The sequence below is a fragment of the Alosa pseudoharengus genome, unplaced genomic scaffold (assembly GCF_046254945.1).
Source record: "Alosa pseudoharengus isolate Yale_2024_CS ecotype anadromous, Long Island Sound unplaced genomic scaffold, YU_APseudo_1.1 YU_APseudo_1.1_scf_16, whole genome shotgun sequence".
NCBI classification, from domain to species: Eukaryota; Metazoa; Chordata; class Actinopteri; order Clupeiformes; family Clupeidae; genus Alosa; species Alosa pseudoharengus.
This window is the reverse complement of record NW_027468630.1, coordinates 20,859,981-20,874,659: the sequence shown is the minus strand read 5'-3', so window position 1 is coordinate 20,874,659 and position 14,679 is coordinate 20,859,981. Positions and strand designations below refer to the sequence as shown.

Sequence of the window (14,679 nt, the reverse complement as noted above, 5' to 3'; positions counted from 1 at the left end):
TTTGAATTTAAATATTTAAAATACTTTCACAGCAGAAATTATAAATGCGATTAATTTAGATTAATTAATCACAGAGTATGTAATTAATTCGATACATTTTTTTAATCGATTGACAGCCCTACTTTATTCACATCTGCAACATGTTTTAAAAGCATACGAACAGAGTGACCTAAAATGAGTAGCCTACTTAGAAATAAAGACATTTGGGAAATAAAAAGTGATCCAGTGTCAGTACAGTAGTTATGATAAATATGTGATGCTAGAGTTAGTTTATTTACTACTTTCAAAACCAACAAATAGCCTATTCACCTGCATGCTCACACCTTTTCCGCATATACACATATACAACATACATTAACTGTACATAATATTTACAGCAAAAACTGTCTACAGTGTCAAATTGTGAAAGTCATCCATCATTGAAAAGTGCTAGACATGTCAAATATTTAAAAGCAGTCCAATGCAGTTTTGGGTTTTTATTTTCTACTGCGTTCCCCCTATACAATTGTACTTATATTTTACACTGCTGTCATAAATACATCTCATATTGAGCACCCTTCCTCCTGTGCATATACATTTGTTTAGAAACCGGCAAAGATAATCTCTGAAGAGCCATGTCGACTGACATGGTAATATTACACAATTTTATAGAAATAGTAGGCTGTAGAAATAGTTGGCTATTGCACAATTGCCACAAAGTAATTTGTGATTGTCCAGGGAGGAGGAGAGTGAAGGTGCAGGTTCTACGTAGGCGGTACTACAGCTGGAAAGGCACATCATCCTCCATACTGCACATTAGTTTGCCATCAAAATTACTTTGCTTTGAATGCCTTTAAGGGCTCCAGTAAACATAATGTCCATGTTTGCGCCTTTTTCCAGCATTGAGAGTATTGACGAAGATCATCCAGACAACTTCTTAGCCTTGAGAGCCTGCAGCCCATCTCTCTCCTCACGTCCACATGTCCTGAGCAACCAGCTTAATCTTCTCTCTCTTACAGGCAGCTACTGGAAGAGGAGCCTCGCGGCTGTCCTTTTCACACACACACACACACACACACACACACACACGCAAACACACACACACACACACACACACACACACACACACACACACACACACACACACACACACACACACTCCTACACACACACACACAGTTAACACACAATAAACGCTTAGTGTGTGTGTTTGTGGTGCAAATATGGAGAGGGAAACTTAACACTCTGAAAATACAAAAGCCACAATTACTGGAAGAAAACAGATTAATTTATAGAGCAGATGGATGTCATGTAAAAATCTTATTATATAATATTTAATCCTGAGAGTGATACTGATGCTGATTCTAATCCGAGAACCAGATCTATCCTAAATGGCCTGATTAAGTTTCGATTTCTGGAGCTCACAAGCCAACGGAGAGTTGCTAGACTAGCCCTGGCAGCAAATTTAATTTGCTGCCGCTAGGGGCGCGTCTAGATTTCTAGGCTAGATCTTTACACCTTTGAATGCATAACTGAGTTCCCAATCAGGTTGAAGAGGAATACATGGGCTTGTGGAGTAAGAAATCATGAAAATATGTAAAAACAATGACAGTGTGATAGAATAATATGGTTGAATAACATTTTGTGTTCAACCCCATACAGTCTTGAACTTTGACCCAAAATGATGATGACCTCATCAGGTTCTCTACCCTTTTATTTATAGTAATGAACTGTATCAGGTACAATGAAGGTCCTTGAATGTGTTGGTGATTCTGTGCAAACAGTTTGTTGCAGCAATATTTTGTGTATGACTGCATATGACCTCGACCTTTGACCTGATGACCTTGAATTTCAATCTAAACTTCATGGTGATTAAGCGTGCCAGGTTTGATGAAGATCCTTCAATATGCTAAGGAGATATTGCACAAACACTGTTGTGTAACTGAACATCTAATTTGAATAAGAGATTTGCAACAGGCTTTAAAAATCCCATATGCTATCATGTAAAAATATGCATAGCGTTCAGAAAAAAAATACAGTGAGAATGAATGAATTGCTCATAATTTATTTAGCTTTTAAATAGAGAATGAATTTAAGACGTAACCTTTTTGGTATTTCACTGACAAACACAGAAAGAAAACTAGACAACACAATGTCTTCATAATAATGGTATATCATCCACATCCCTGTGATTATACAATGTGTCTACATATGGCTATGTATGAAAATATAATTTAAAAATCTATATTATGTAACTACAAAAACAGTAACAAAACCCTACATCCAGTTTCCCAGCCCATGTATTGATCAACGCTACAATAACTGACCTTTTAAATAGCACTTTTAGGGTAAATAATTATTTTTAAAAGTTTGCATAATATGTTTTTTTGTATAACAAATGCCCTGCACTTATAGAACACAGCCTATCTAAAACATTGTCTAATGAAATTTTGTCAGAACCGGTCACCCATGCAAATCCCCCCATCTTGTGGCTAGAGGTGTCAACACACCATCTAAAGGCTCTAGTGAGGAAACACACAAAAGCACACGCCCAAGATGTAAAGATCATAGACCTCTGAAGTTTGCCTACAAAAAGGATCTAAAGCTGCCATCTTTGCCCATATAAGGAGATCCGAATGTTAATTGAAGCTAACTACCTTTGGCAAGTTGCATTGTAAGTTAGCTCTGGGGTAGCAAAGATCACAGTGTGCCGTCTTCACGTATTGAAGATCACAGTATCCAGAGGCAGAGGACAAAAGTGTGTTTAGGAAAACGTCTGCATTTCCGATTTTTCCTTATATGGGCAAATATGGTAGCTTTTTTGTAGGCGAATTTCAGAGGTCTATTACTCTAGGAGTGAATGATCGGTAACTGACTGGAGTGTTGTAAAAGAAGGAGGTCCCTGAGCTATGAGCTGTGTGGTCGTCATGATGCGTCTGATTTGGACCGTTTGAGACAGGGCTATGTTATCAGCTGTATCAATAACATTAATGTCACTATCAACAATACACTCATCATTGGATGCCATGGATGAGGTTGTAACAAGTTATAGCCCAAAACAAATCACATGTAAATGACAGAATTGGGAGCTTGATTGACAGGGGTATGGTATTACACCTGGTAGGAGACTCCATCCCCTCCCCCAATGGAATGCTAATGTGCTTGTTTAAGGCCTATCACTTACACAAGACAAAGGATGCTACCTTGATATAATGTATCCATGTATCATGAAATGTAAATGTATTCATGTCTGGTATCATTTTGATAGTCTCATTACAAGGATTGTAATGATGTGATTGTGAGAATGTTTGGAACATTCTATAAGTGATATTTCTGATATATAAGATATCTCTCCTCATGCTATTCATATAGGTGTGAAGTGGGTGTGAGTAGGTGTGTCTGATACCAAGTGGAGAACCAACCAAGTGGGATTGTTCTTGGCGCCATTTTGTTCTTTGTTTAAAACATTAAAAAGTAACTAAACTGAAATGTTTGTCAGATCAAGATTTTCAAGATTAGGACATGGAGAACTGAGAGAGAGAGGGTGATCCTACAGAGGCCATGGCCTTGTGCCATGGCCTGGGCTAGGCCTACATAGACCATAGACCTTTTTTTGTACTCTCTCTGCCTGTAACAGAATAAACCTGATTCCTGAGTTTTTCCTTAAGTTCGCCAGTCTAAGATCAATATTAAGTAATTAGTCACCACAATTACTTTCAACTGCTATGTGACGACATGGCCACTGAGATGCTGTCGACACACAGCACTATCTTAACGAGATGGAGATGAGGGAGTGCTGATATTTTGGCTTTAAGCTATTACTGCATATTTCCTTCCAATGCCGTTTTAGTCCGTTCTCACAATATCATATTACTCACAGTCACGCCATATAAATTGTAACCTGCCCCTCCGCTATTAGCGGAGGTGTGGAGAGATTGTCTTGTTCGTTCAGTCAGGATGACCTGGCACGCTGGGTGCTTAGGTAGGTAGACTCCAGAGTTGAGCATTGTTATGGCTTCAGTAAACATTCCATTTTTCCAAGGTTATCTGGGTGAAAGAGTATGGCCAAGCCTCACTCCTTCACCCACCCACACAACCCTGAGACGCGCTGTGGATACACCAGCCCTAGGGTTTGGGCCGAGAAGGCACAGTCAGTAACATTAGAACTGTGGTAGCAAACTATAGGGTAAAAGAAAAAAACAAATAAAATAAAAGGGACATTTTTGTTCTCAACAGTAAACACTAGAGATGCACCGATATGGAATTTTAGTGCCGATAACGATAACCGATATTTATTGGTTTGTTGTGGCCGATACCGATATGATAACCGATAATATTACTCTTGAAAGTTCCCCAAAGTGATTTGGGGAAAGCATTTAATAAGCATAATTTTATTGCAGTAATTTTACCTACCACCAAATGATGGACAGAACTCATAACAGTCCTCAATAGTATGGCAGTCAACAACATAACAGTAGCCTAGCCCTACAGTATGTGTGGCTCCTTTAAGTGAACCTGACGTCAGTGAATAGCGAGTGAGTGGCTAGAGAGTTTGAATCGTTTTCATTTAGGACTAAACGCTCATAAACGGCTCAGCTTGGAATAAGCTACAGTATAGCGACCAAATCAGAGTTTGTGAGGCAAACTTAGGTTTAGTTTCAACTGCGGGTAACTGAATAAAACTGCAACTCCTCAGACTGTATCTTATGTCCGTCTACCCTGTTGCGCACAACCTGCTGCAGCAGAAATGAAAGGCGTTAGCCCCGAAGGTTTTAATAACTTATTATGGTGACCTGTCTGGAACTGAAGCACGAATGGTTAGCATATTTCTAGGTAATAATACAAAACCCAAGCTAAAGTAATGCAAATATAACACAACTTAGAACTAGGCCTACTGATGTACTCATCCCACTAACGAGTTTGTTTATTTGTTTCCCCGACCAGCGCGGTAAAGTGCAAACACACCAGCACAAGACGGCTCTAGATAGGGCTGAGCTCCGCTCTGGTAAGGTTAAATGACGGATCATTCACGGAAGGATTTTGAGTTGCACAGATTCCCAAATGAACGCATATCCACAGATTTTGTTAGAGTGGTAAAATACATTCACACCGCTGACATTATATTGAGGAAAAAGTATAGCCAACCAAGCTCAAGTAGCTCAGTGTAGCCAGACGGACCTTACGTAGGCCTAAATTAGGACTTTAAAAAATATCGGCGCAAATTATCGGCCAGAATTCTGTTATCAGACCGATAATAATATTTTCATTTTTTCACTTATCGGCCAATAATATATCGGCCGCCGATATATAGTGCATCCCTAGTAAACACTAATGGAGAGAATAAATAAGGATCATTACACTCAATTTGCTAGATTTTGCTCACAAGTAACACACTTCTTTTTCCTTAATTTAGGAAAATTAAAAACATAAAAAAGTCTCCATACAATGTCATAAATTTGAGTAGACTGGCTGCATTTATGCATATTTGTTGAAGGATGAACACAAAAGCTGAATAGAGGTCTGCTGGTGGATGGATAACAGAAATGCAACTAAGAATGTAAAAAAGAGCAAAACAGATGCTTAAATAAAAAAAGGAACCCTGACAAATGTTCCCAAAGGCACTAGAGTAGCCCGATCCTTGTAGGAGTGGACTTTAAACTTCAGGATCCTCTTTGGGCTCTGAAGGTTTTAGTTTTAGTGTTGCTAAACCACTCAGGGCAGGCTTGGGATCATTTTGGAATTAGAGTTTTGGAATCAGCATTTGACATAAACTGCTATGATATGATTGCTCAAAAAAAAATAGTCATTTGTCTATATAAAGCCTTGGCATTATATTACCGGTAAAGCGATAAAAATGCATACTTTACTGCATTTGAGGCAGGTCTTGGTCAACATTCATTTTAAGGCACTTGTGTGTTGGAAGGCACCAAACATGTACATCAACATACATGCACACACACACACATATATATATATATATGTAAATAAATACATATGCAAGTATCCCTTACAAGATAAGGTTCAACGGTTGTTTTCACAGTCTCCATTCTGAGCGGAGAGGCTTTGTGCATAGAGCACTGCGTCGGTGATGGTGAAGAACTCCACCTTTGTGTGTGCCCCCTTCTCTTCGTAGTACCCGCCCCTCTCCAGCGACTCCGTGACAGAGGGGCGGCATCGCGCCAGCAGCAGACGCACGCCCACCTCCGCGTAGTCCTTGCGCACCTCCTTGAGCGCGCCCACGCCGGCCGAGTCCAGGAAGAGCACGGCGCTGCAGTCCAGCAACAGGCTGTGGAAGCTGGCGTGCTGTAGCAGGATGGCCTCACCGCTGGTCACCTTCAGCTCTGCAGACTCGGGCGTTGAGTGTGTGCCGCTGTCCTTCTCGTCCCCGGAACCCCGTCGGACCCCGGTCGTCGTAAACGCCACGGCCTCGTCTGCCAGCTTCTTGCGTCGTTTCTCCTGCTTGCGGCGCCGGGCCTTTTCCTGGAGCGGGTCGAGCCCCACGGCGCGGTACAGCGCTCGCTTGAAGAGCGCCTGGTTGGCATAGTAGATGGGCGCCTCATAACGGACCACGGCCACGCCGGGCTGCGTGTGCAGGCCCCTGTACTGGCCCATGTCCTCGTAGAGCTCGCCGTCCGCGGTCTGGCCCAGTGGCACGGCGCTGGCACGCTGTGTGCGGCCCAGGACGCAGAAGGCCGACACCAGGACCCCCACCAGCAGGCCCAGCTCGGTGTTGACAAGGGCGGAGGTCGCCATGGTGATGAGCCATATGAAAGCATCCACGTGGTTGGCCCGCCACATGCGCGGCACGTCAAGGAACTTCCTCAGCGCCCCCCGGAGGTTCACCAAGATAATAACAGCCAGAACACACCTGGGGATACCAGCAAAGTATGTCATCAGGAGAGTACAAGACATTCAATTGATCAGGCAGCTACTTTGAATAAACCACACAAAAAAATTACAATGGATTTTGAATAAAACATTACAACTTACATTAATGTTAAATACGACATTCAATAAAACATCTTTCATCAGTTGCCAACAGGGACTGGCACAGAGGAATGAAAAGCAGAAACATTAGCACTAGTGTTCTATTCACATTCTATTTAATTCAATTCCAATCAGTCCAATCCAGATAAATAATACCTAAAATACCTTTTTTTATCCATGTAATCTGTGTAAAACTCAAAAGATTTGACTGTTTGTTCCCCATAAACAAATCAATTTTGAACAAAGTATTACAAAACCACTGCATTTAACAAAGCTACAGTATAACCATATAAAGGGAAAAGTATAAGAGTAAGCCACTAAGCCACACCACGCTCAATTCTTACTTCTGCAGGGAGTAGAAGAGAGGGGCGATGAGGAGCAGGACCAGCAGCAGCACCAGCGCCGAGACCAGCGCCGACAGCTGGGTCTGGCAGCCCGTCGACTCCTTCACCAAGGTCTTGGTCAGCGCCGCGCTGGTGGTGAAGCAACGGAAGAACGAGGGCAGGATGTTGCAGAAGCCGATGGCGTACATCTCCTGGTTGGCGTCCACCGTGTAGCCGTGCTTCTTGGCGAACATCTCGGAGAGCGAGACGGTGATGGCGAACCCGACCAGCGCGATGGAGAAGGCGTCCACCGCCACGTTGGGGATGAGGTGCCAGGCGGGCAGCTGCGGCGGCAAGAAACCCGTGGGGATGGCGCCCGCCACCTCCGAGCCGTAGCGTTCGCGGAACCCGCCAAAGTGCGACGCCAGCGTGGCGGCGATCACCACAAACAGCTCGAAGGGGATGGGCGCCCGCAGCTTGGACTTGAAGCGGTCGTTGAGCTCCTTGGCTGGTACGAGCACCAGCAGGCACAGCAGGCTGGTCACCAGGTCGCACAGGTTGGTCTTGCCCAGGTTGCTGAGCAGACCGACCCAGGTCTTAATGAGGGAGCCCCAGCCCTGAGGCCGGGGTAGCTTAAGACCCAGCAGATACTTCAGCTGGGAGGTGAGGATGGTGAGGGAGGCGCCCGTGGCAAAGCCGCTCAGCAGGGAGTCGGACAGGAAGACGGAGACAAAGCCCACCTGCAGCAGCCCCATCAGTACCTGCGTAGAGCCGGGACGACAACCATCATCATCAACATCATCATCATTATTACCACAGAAATAACATCCTGATGCCTTCCTGCTATGCTCAATATGAATCAGGAACACAAGCAGTCAGAAGGATGGCAACACACACATCAACTAAACATCCTAATGTTCACATCACACACACACAGGTATAATAACACACTGGTGCATGAACCTTCTGGGGTCTGAGTGCTTTGTATTCACGCTATACAGTCCTGACACATGCAGTCGCATGACAGACAGTAAGATACTTCACTGTGATTCTGTCATATGATACAAAAGCATGTAGGAGTATGATGCACAACCTGTACAAACCTGTAAGAAGCAACACACACTATAACGGTGGATTAAAAGCACTAAACAACATCTTCCAGGATAACCAGTATGTCAAGCAATGACATGCTCCGATAAACTTGATGACTTGATGACTTTCACTTGATCACTTCACTAGGCTGTATCTATATCCACTCTGCATTGCTTTGGACTTAACACATGTTGGTGGTCTTTCTAGGCACACAGAAAAGCACCTGGCATTATTTTATTTGTGGGCTACCTTTCAGGATAAACAGCATATTTTCACTAGAATGCCACTGTCAAACTTTGCATCCAAAATTAACTCATTGTGTGCCAAAAACGTAATATTACGTTTTTCCTTCCCATGCGTTGAGTGCCAAAAACGTAATATTACGTTTTTAGCTTTTTTTTTTTTATTACGAAACTAGAGACTCTAACACACCTTTATGTATGTGATTTTGGGAACTCTGTGATGAATGGAAATGAAATATATGACGATCGAAAACTCATGAAAACGCACAATCTGGACATTTTATCTAGACATTTTATCATAACTCGGTTGCCGCTTTGGGTCGAATCAGTGACGCATGCACATCATCTCAAAACCAGGCCATTTTCGTGGGTCTATCACTAGGTGGCAGTCTCGCCAGGTCTCGCTGATCACTTCCCATAAAGTTTACAGGCAACACTTAACATTTCATGAAAGACGATATATCTCCATTTCTAGAAAAAAAACAGCGATTTTGATGAAAACTAGCCACTGTTTAGCTTGGGATTTCTCAGGAACAGAGGCGTGTAGAAATACACCGTGTGCACCCACTGAGAGCTTAAAGTCTCACCTTTTAAACGAGCCATTGTATGTGTTCATAGCTATAACACAGAATATGCTGTGGCTGTACAAAAATCATCAACAATGGTCTAGATTGCTGGCACTCTAGGACAAAGCTTCCGAAAACAGCTTAGCATTCAATGAGTTAAGAACATAATCGTCCATAAGTACGTAGGTTATGTTCTAGAAAACATATGGTAGGACCATATTCTGTGTTGATGGGGGATTTTGCTCCCCAGATCTTAAGTCAGTCACATCTACCTCCATTAGAACACCCTCCACTTGAGACATACCTGGTACACCCCAGCAGTGAAAGTGACTGTTGCCCCCACTAGAATGGCGTAGCAGCTACGGTCGCACACAACTCCCATGGTGCTGTTCTCCATCGCTGATCCAGTCATATCGGCGGTCAGGCTGACATTGTTCTCTGGGGGGTACCCTGCCAGCGCCACTTCCCGGTCCACAACCTGCCCCACCAGCAGGCACAGCACCCCGAAAATGCCCACGGAGATGTGGCGCGAGCTGCCCAGCAGGGCGTAGATGATGCTGGAGAAGAAGGACGTGTAGAGGCCATAGATGGGGTCCTGCCCAGCCAGCAGGGAGTATGCGATGGACTGGGGTACCAGCAGGATGCCCACGATCAACCCCGACATCATGTCTCCCAGCAGCCATTCTCTCAGGCGGTACCGTGGCAACCATCTGAGGATGGGCACAGAGTCCAGGAGCAGGGCCTTGGCGCGGGCGGTGCTGCAGGTGCAGAGCTTCTTGGCGCGGCGACGCACCTGGGCGCTACACGGCTCCTCCTCGCGCCCCCACTCCTCCAGCGTCAGAGGGGTGTGCAGCGGGCAGGTGTGGTCGCCGTTGCCAACCTGCCCCGCCTCGCCGTTTTCCACGGTCATGCTAGGTGCCAGCCTCACCCCTACGGGAGAGAGATTCAATTCACTTTAATTCAATTACATTGCTTTATATAAAGCCATTAACAATATATATAATCTCAAATTCTACAGAGCTCAAATTCTGAGCCACCTGGAGCAACAAGAAAACACCCTGAGCAGTACTCAGTGGGGGGCCTTTCTATTTGAAGCCAGCCAAATAAATAATAGAAAACGTGTTCTTTATTCAAACACAAACCTCACGTGTGGTCTTCCTGACAAAGAAGCTGTTTACCTGAGATAAGCGCTGTATTGTTCATGTTTGAGCTGTAGAGTCTGAAACTAACTTCTGCGTTTTTGCTACTGAACAGTGTTATTTGAATGACATTATAATCAAAATCTATTTTCTTAATCCTTATTTGTCTGCAGTATCTAGCGTGTAACAATCCATTATCTTATGTCTACTAGACACTAGAGATTTTCACCACTTTAAATGCACTGAAAGCCTAATGCACCTAGGGACTGACAGTGACAAACTCTCACCCTAGGGACCTGTTGCTAAGAGCCAGTGATGGCAGTGGACTCATTCTGAGCCAGATCCCGTTTCCTCCCGAGGTCAAGAGACTCTTCCTGCTACACTGCACCACCAGTCAGGAAAAACAATCAGTTTAAAAACACTTGCCTCTATGGACTCCTCTCGCTCCCCCTCACACACACACAATTAAAACATTACACTGACACACTCAGCCGAGGCTCTGCAAAACTGAGGTACGCACTGATCTGTGATTCTTTTGTACTGTTACACCCCTAATGTACACAGCATTTCTAGCACTTTCACACACACACACACACACACATTGGTGGTAGTAGTGAAAGGGAATTCAGTCAGCAGGATCTTTTCTACGATTCAAAAGCAATGGAGTAGAGCAGACTGTTTCTTGCACTTGTGCAATAGCCTCCCACTATGGACGGAATACTCCGTAAAAACACAATCATCCACAAATGGCTCCAACTAACCAACACTTAAAGCAACACGATGGAGGACATGATATGTATGCCCCTTAACGTCAATATGTGACACTACTTAGAGCTAAGGCAGTACCCAGTTAATAAAAAACTGACTAAAAGGGTCACGGTGACGGCCCTTCCCGATCAACAATGTTAAGCGACGCAGTACAATATCAAGCACTGTAGGCATGCATTGGCAATGTAAGATATTTAATTCTCTGCATCATAAGTCAGTGTAGCATCAGGATGAGTTTAAAGCTATTATTATAAGGAAAAAACATGTTAAGGTTTAACCTCTACCCTTCTAAGCCTCTATCGATACCAGAGTTTTAGGAAAAAGAAAAGTCTGTTCGCTAATTACAGGGCATGCTTTCTGTGACACCAACCCGAACACATTCCATCCTGTCCAAGTCCAATTGCTTCTTATCAATCACACAGTCCAGCCTACAAGAGAGTCTCTCAACATAGTTCAGTGGTGACTGTAACAGATTTATGAGTGTACCAAAATAGAAAACGCTGCAAAGCTCCATGTCTGGAGTTTGCACAAGTCCTAGCTTATTGTGGTCAACTTCTAAGCATCCTTCTTTATAAACACTCGATTACACTAATACATAGTCCACTTTGTGAGATTATTAATTTAGTTTTAGATGGAGTAATTTAAGTAACTGTACCTCGATACATTCACTCAGAGCAGTAGGTTACCTTTCCTCCCCCTTGGACGCAGAAAAAAAAACCTGAAACTGCCGTTAAAACCCCTCTGCTGACCGCGACCTCTCCTCAAAACAAAGACTCCACTATACACTACCAATGAGTGAAAACACTGTCAAGCTGGAAGACCTTCCTCCCCTCACAGGTCTCGGAGTCGAAGTCTGCACTAACTGCAAGTCAAACTCGTCACGCCCTCATCCATTAGAGTCAGTTATCAGTGCCTACACTTATCAATGCTAGGCTTTTAGGGCACCCAATGTCCCAGACAGAAACTTAGGTCTGCTGGGTTGTAAAAAGAATGTCTGACCAAACCTCAACATCTACAGGGGGCATCTAACTTAGTTACATATCGGGCATTTACTCCAGTATTTGAATTACAAACAAATGTATGATAGCCCATGAACTGAGAAACCAGTTGGCTAGTAAGGGTTATCTATCTTTTAAATAGCCTGCCCTGAGTGTTACCGTTAAGTGTGAATGGAGACCACTGACATCAGCCTTGCATCGACTTTGCAACGTGTCCACGACGTCGTTAATGCTAATTACTCGAGCGCTAACATTAGCAAAACAGCTAAGGCGACTTTCCAAAAATGTCTACAACTTTTTAAGTGACATCTTCGTAAAGTAAATATCATTCGTGTGGTTCTACTTACCACCGACCAATATGTGTTATTTGGAAAGTCGAGGATTTACACGGGCACTTCATCTTGGCTTCATACCTGTTACTAGTCGCCTCGATGATGACGGTTTCCACTTGCATGACATCTGAAGCCGGTGTTACCAGATATACGGTTTCTGAGATTCTGGGTTTCCATGGGTGGAGTCAGGTGGAGTTTAGCGTGAATATTGTGTCGTGCGCGCGCGCCTAGAGAGCATTCATGAAGCGTGACTCAAATGGAACTGAAAATGTTGGTAAAGAAGCTAGAAGACTACAGCAATTTTAACACGTTTTTGAATGTTATTGTGGAAAAACGTGACAATTTCGACGACCACTGGTGGTCGAGTAAGTGTACGATTATGCAATTTGGCATATGTTTTTGATCTTGTGTAGCCTAGACAGGCAGGCTATCCTACAACAGCCTATCAAATTGTCATTACTTTCATTTAGCCCTGTTTAAATGGGCTATTTAGCACTTAAAGTTGTAATGTCAGTGGGACATCATGGTAGATGTATTTTAAGTGTCAGTAGGCTACATCATCTGTTTTTTTTTTGTGATGTCCAATGAGTTTCGAAGTTTGATCATGCATGCTTGCCTACACAAACATCTTAGCCTAGTTTGACAAATTTACTTGTGCTGCATTACAATGCCCAGCTACCTCTGTTGCCAAAACAGATCATTAAGGCATGCTTTATTGGACATTCTGATATCTTGGAGTCTTGTGAAATAATAAAACTTGTTTTATACAATCATGTTGTTATTGTACCATTAGGGAAGCAGGGCATCAATATGGGCCATGCACTTACAGTATATTGGTTATGTTTATCCATATAAGTCAATATGCTTTATTACCTTACAAACACTGTCTAGCTTTACATGGATGATGCCTACTTACATAAGTCCTTCAGATACACAAGATGAATGGGTTAATGTTATTAATGTGGGGTATGGTCATATAGAATCTGTATATTCAAAAGGTAATGGTTACAAATGCAATTAAGTAGTACTTTAGAAGAACCTATGTGTTCAATGAGGATGATGGGGGGGGGGGGGGGGGACTATAACGTAAAGTTCATCAGATTGAGATGAATGACTACATATGGGCTGATTATAACAGGTAGTAATCTGGCCCTTCAAACCCCAAATGAGTCATGTGATGCATAAAGAGAACAGAGAAACAGACAACAGAATTATGTTTATGTTCATTATAATATGAATTATTGCTTTCTTATTGTAGTGTATCATCAACATGACAAGTTACTTAGTTGCCTGCTGTGATGAAAATATGTTCACCAGCACTCACCAAAACACACCACTCCACTCGATTTGATGCCAGACAGGCTCATATCATGCTGTTCTATGTATGCCTATGAATTTACATTTCGACCAAATCTGCTGTTATGTTCTATTCCCTAAGAATATTAGGCTAATTTGGCCAGACTCCCTCTTACAATGTAAAATTAAAATTGAAAAGAATAAACTGCTGTACAATAGATAGACAGGGCACCCGATTTCTGCCCTTTCAAGGCTGATTACCCAAACTTTATTTTGTATATCCTTATCCTTGCACACAATACTCTGTGGGTATTTTGGTATGATAATATTGTTTAACTTTGAGTTAATAGATATGTGTGATAATGTGATTGCTGCCAGGGCTGGCCTACCACTGAATGTGTAAACTGGCCTGACACTGAAGGACTGTTTATTTGCCCTGGCTGTAAATAACTAATACAATAAATTGTTTTTACAACTTTTTGTGTGTTTAGTTATGTGTAGCAATTCCTATAGATCAGGGGTGTCAAACTCAAATTCACAGGGGGCCAAAATTAAGAACTGGGAGTATGTCGCGGGCCAAGCTCAACATTTATTAATAACCGATGTTTTTATTAAATTAAAACTGTATACACACAAGAAAAAATAGAATGCAGGCATTTCTGAATATAGCCTAATAGAAAAAATATATTGAATATCTGAATAGAAAAATATTGGCCTATTTTTGCAGGTGAACTATAAAAATTGTAAATAACATTTAACAACTATCAAAATTGTAATTGTAACTATTAACAGTTCATGACAGTTCACGTCATGAACTCATGACAGTTCACGTTCACGTCATGACAGTTCACGTTCAACGTAGTGCCGTTTTATGTTGTACTCTTTAGTGACAGCTACGGTGAATCCACATACCTAGCAAACGGGTTTGTCCTTGAATAATATGAACATATAATCGTT

At 42.7% G+C, this 14,679-nt stretch overlaps 1 protein-coding gene across 3 annotated transcripts; it reads right to left on the bottom strand.

Moving 5' to 3' along the window:
• Positions 1-2,028: 2,028 nt before the first annotated feature.
• slc26a2 (solute carrier family 26 member 2) lies at positions 2,029-12,579 on the bottom strand. 3 transcript variants are annotated; one of them, XM_076287398.1, is made up of 4 exons: positions 12,508-12,579; positions 9,494-10,119; positions 7,311-8,050; positions 2,029-6,847 (listed from the first exon to the last, which is right to left on the bottom strand). In XM_076287398.1, the coding sequence occupies exons 1-4, from the start codon at positions 12,551-12,553 to the stop codon at positions 6,001-6,003; spliced, it is 2,259 nt and encodes a 752-aa protein (XP_076143513.1). In that variant the 5' UTR covers positions 12,554-12,579; the 3' UTR covers positions 2,029-6,000. The 3 variants fall into 3 exon arrangements, with proteins under 3 accessions (XP_076143513.1, XP_076143514.1, XP_076143515.1); XM_076287399.1 differs by having other exon boundaries at positions 12,442-12,528; XM_076287400.1 differs by having other exon boundaries at positions 12,254-12,527.
• Positions 12,580-14,679: the final 2,100 nt, after the last annotated feature.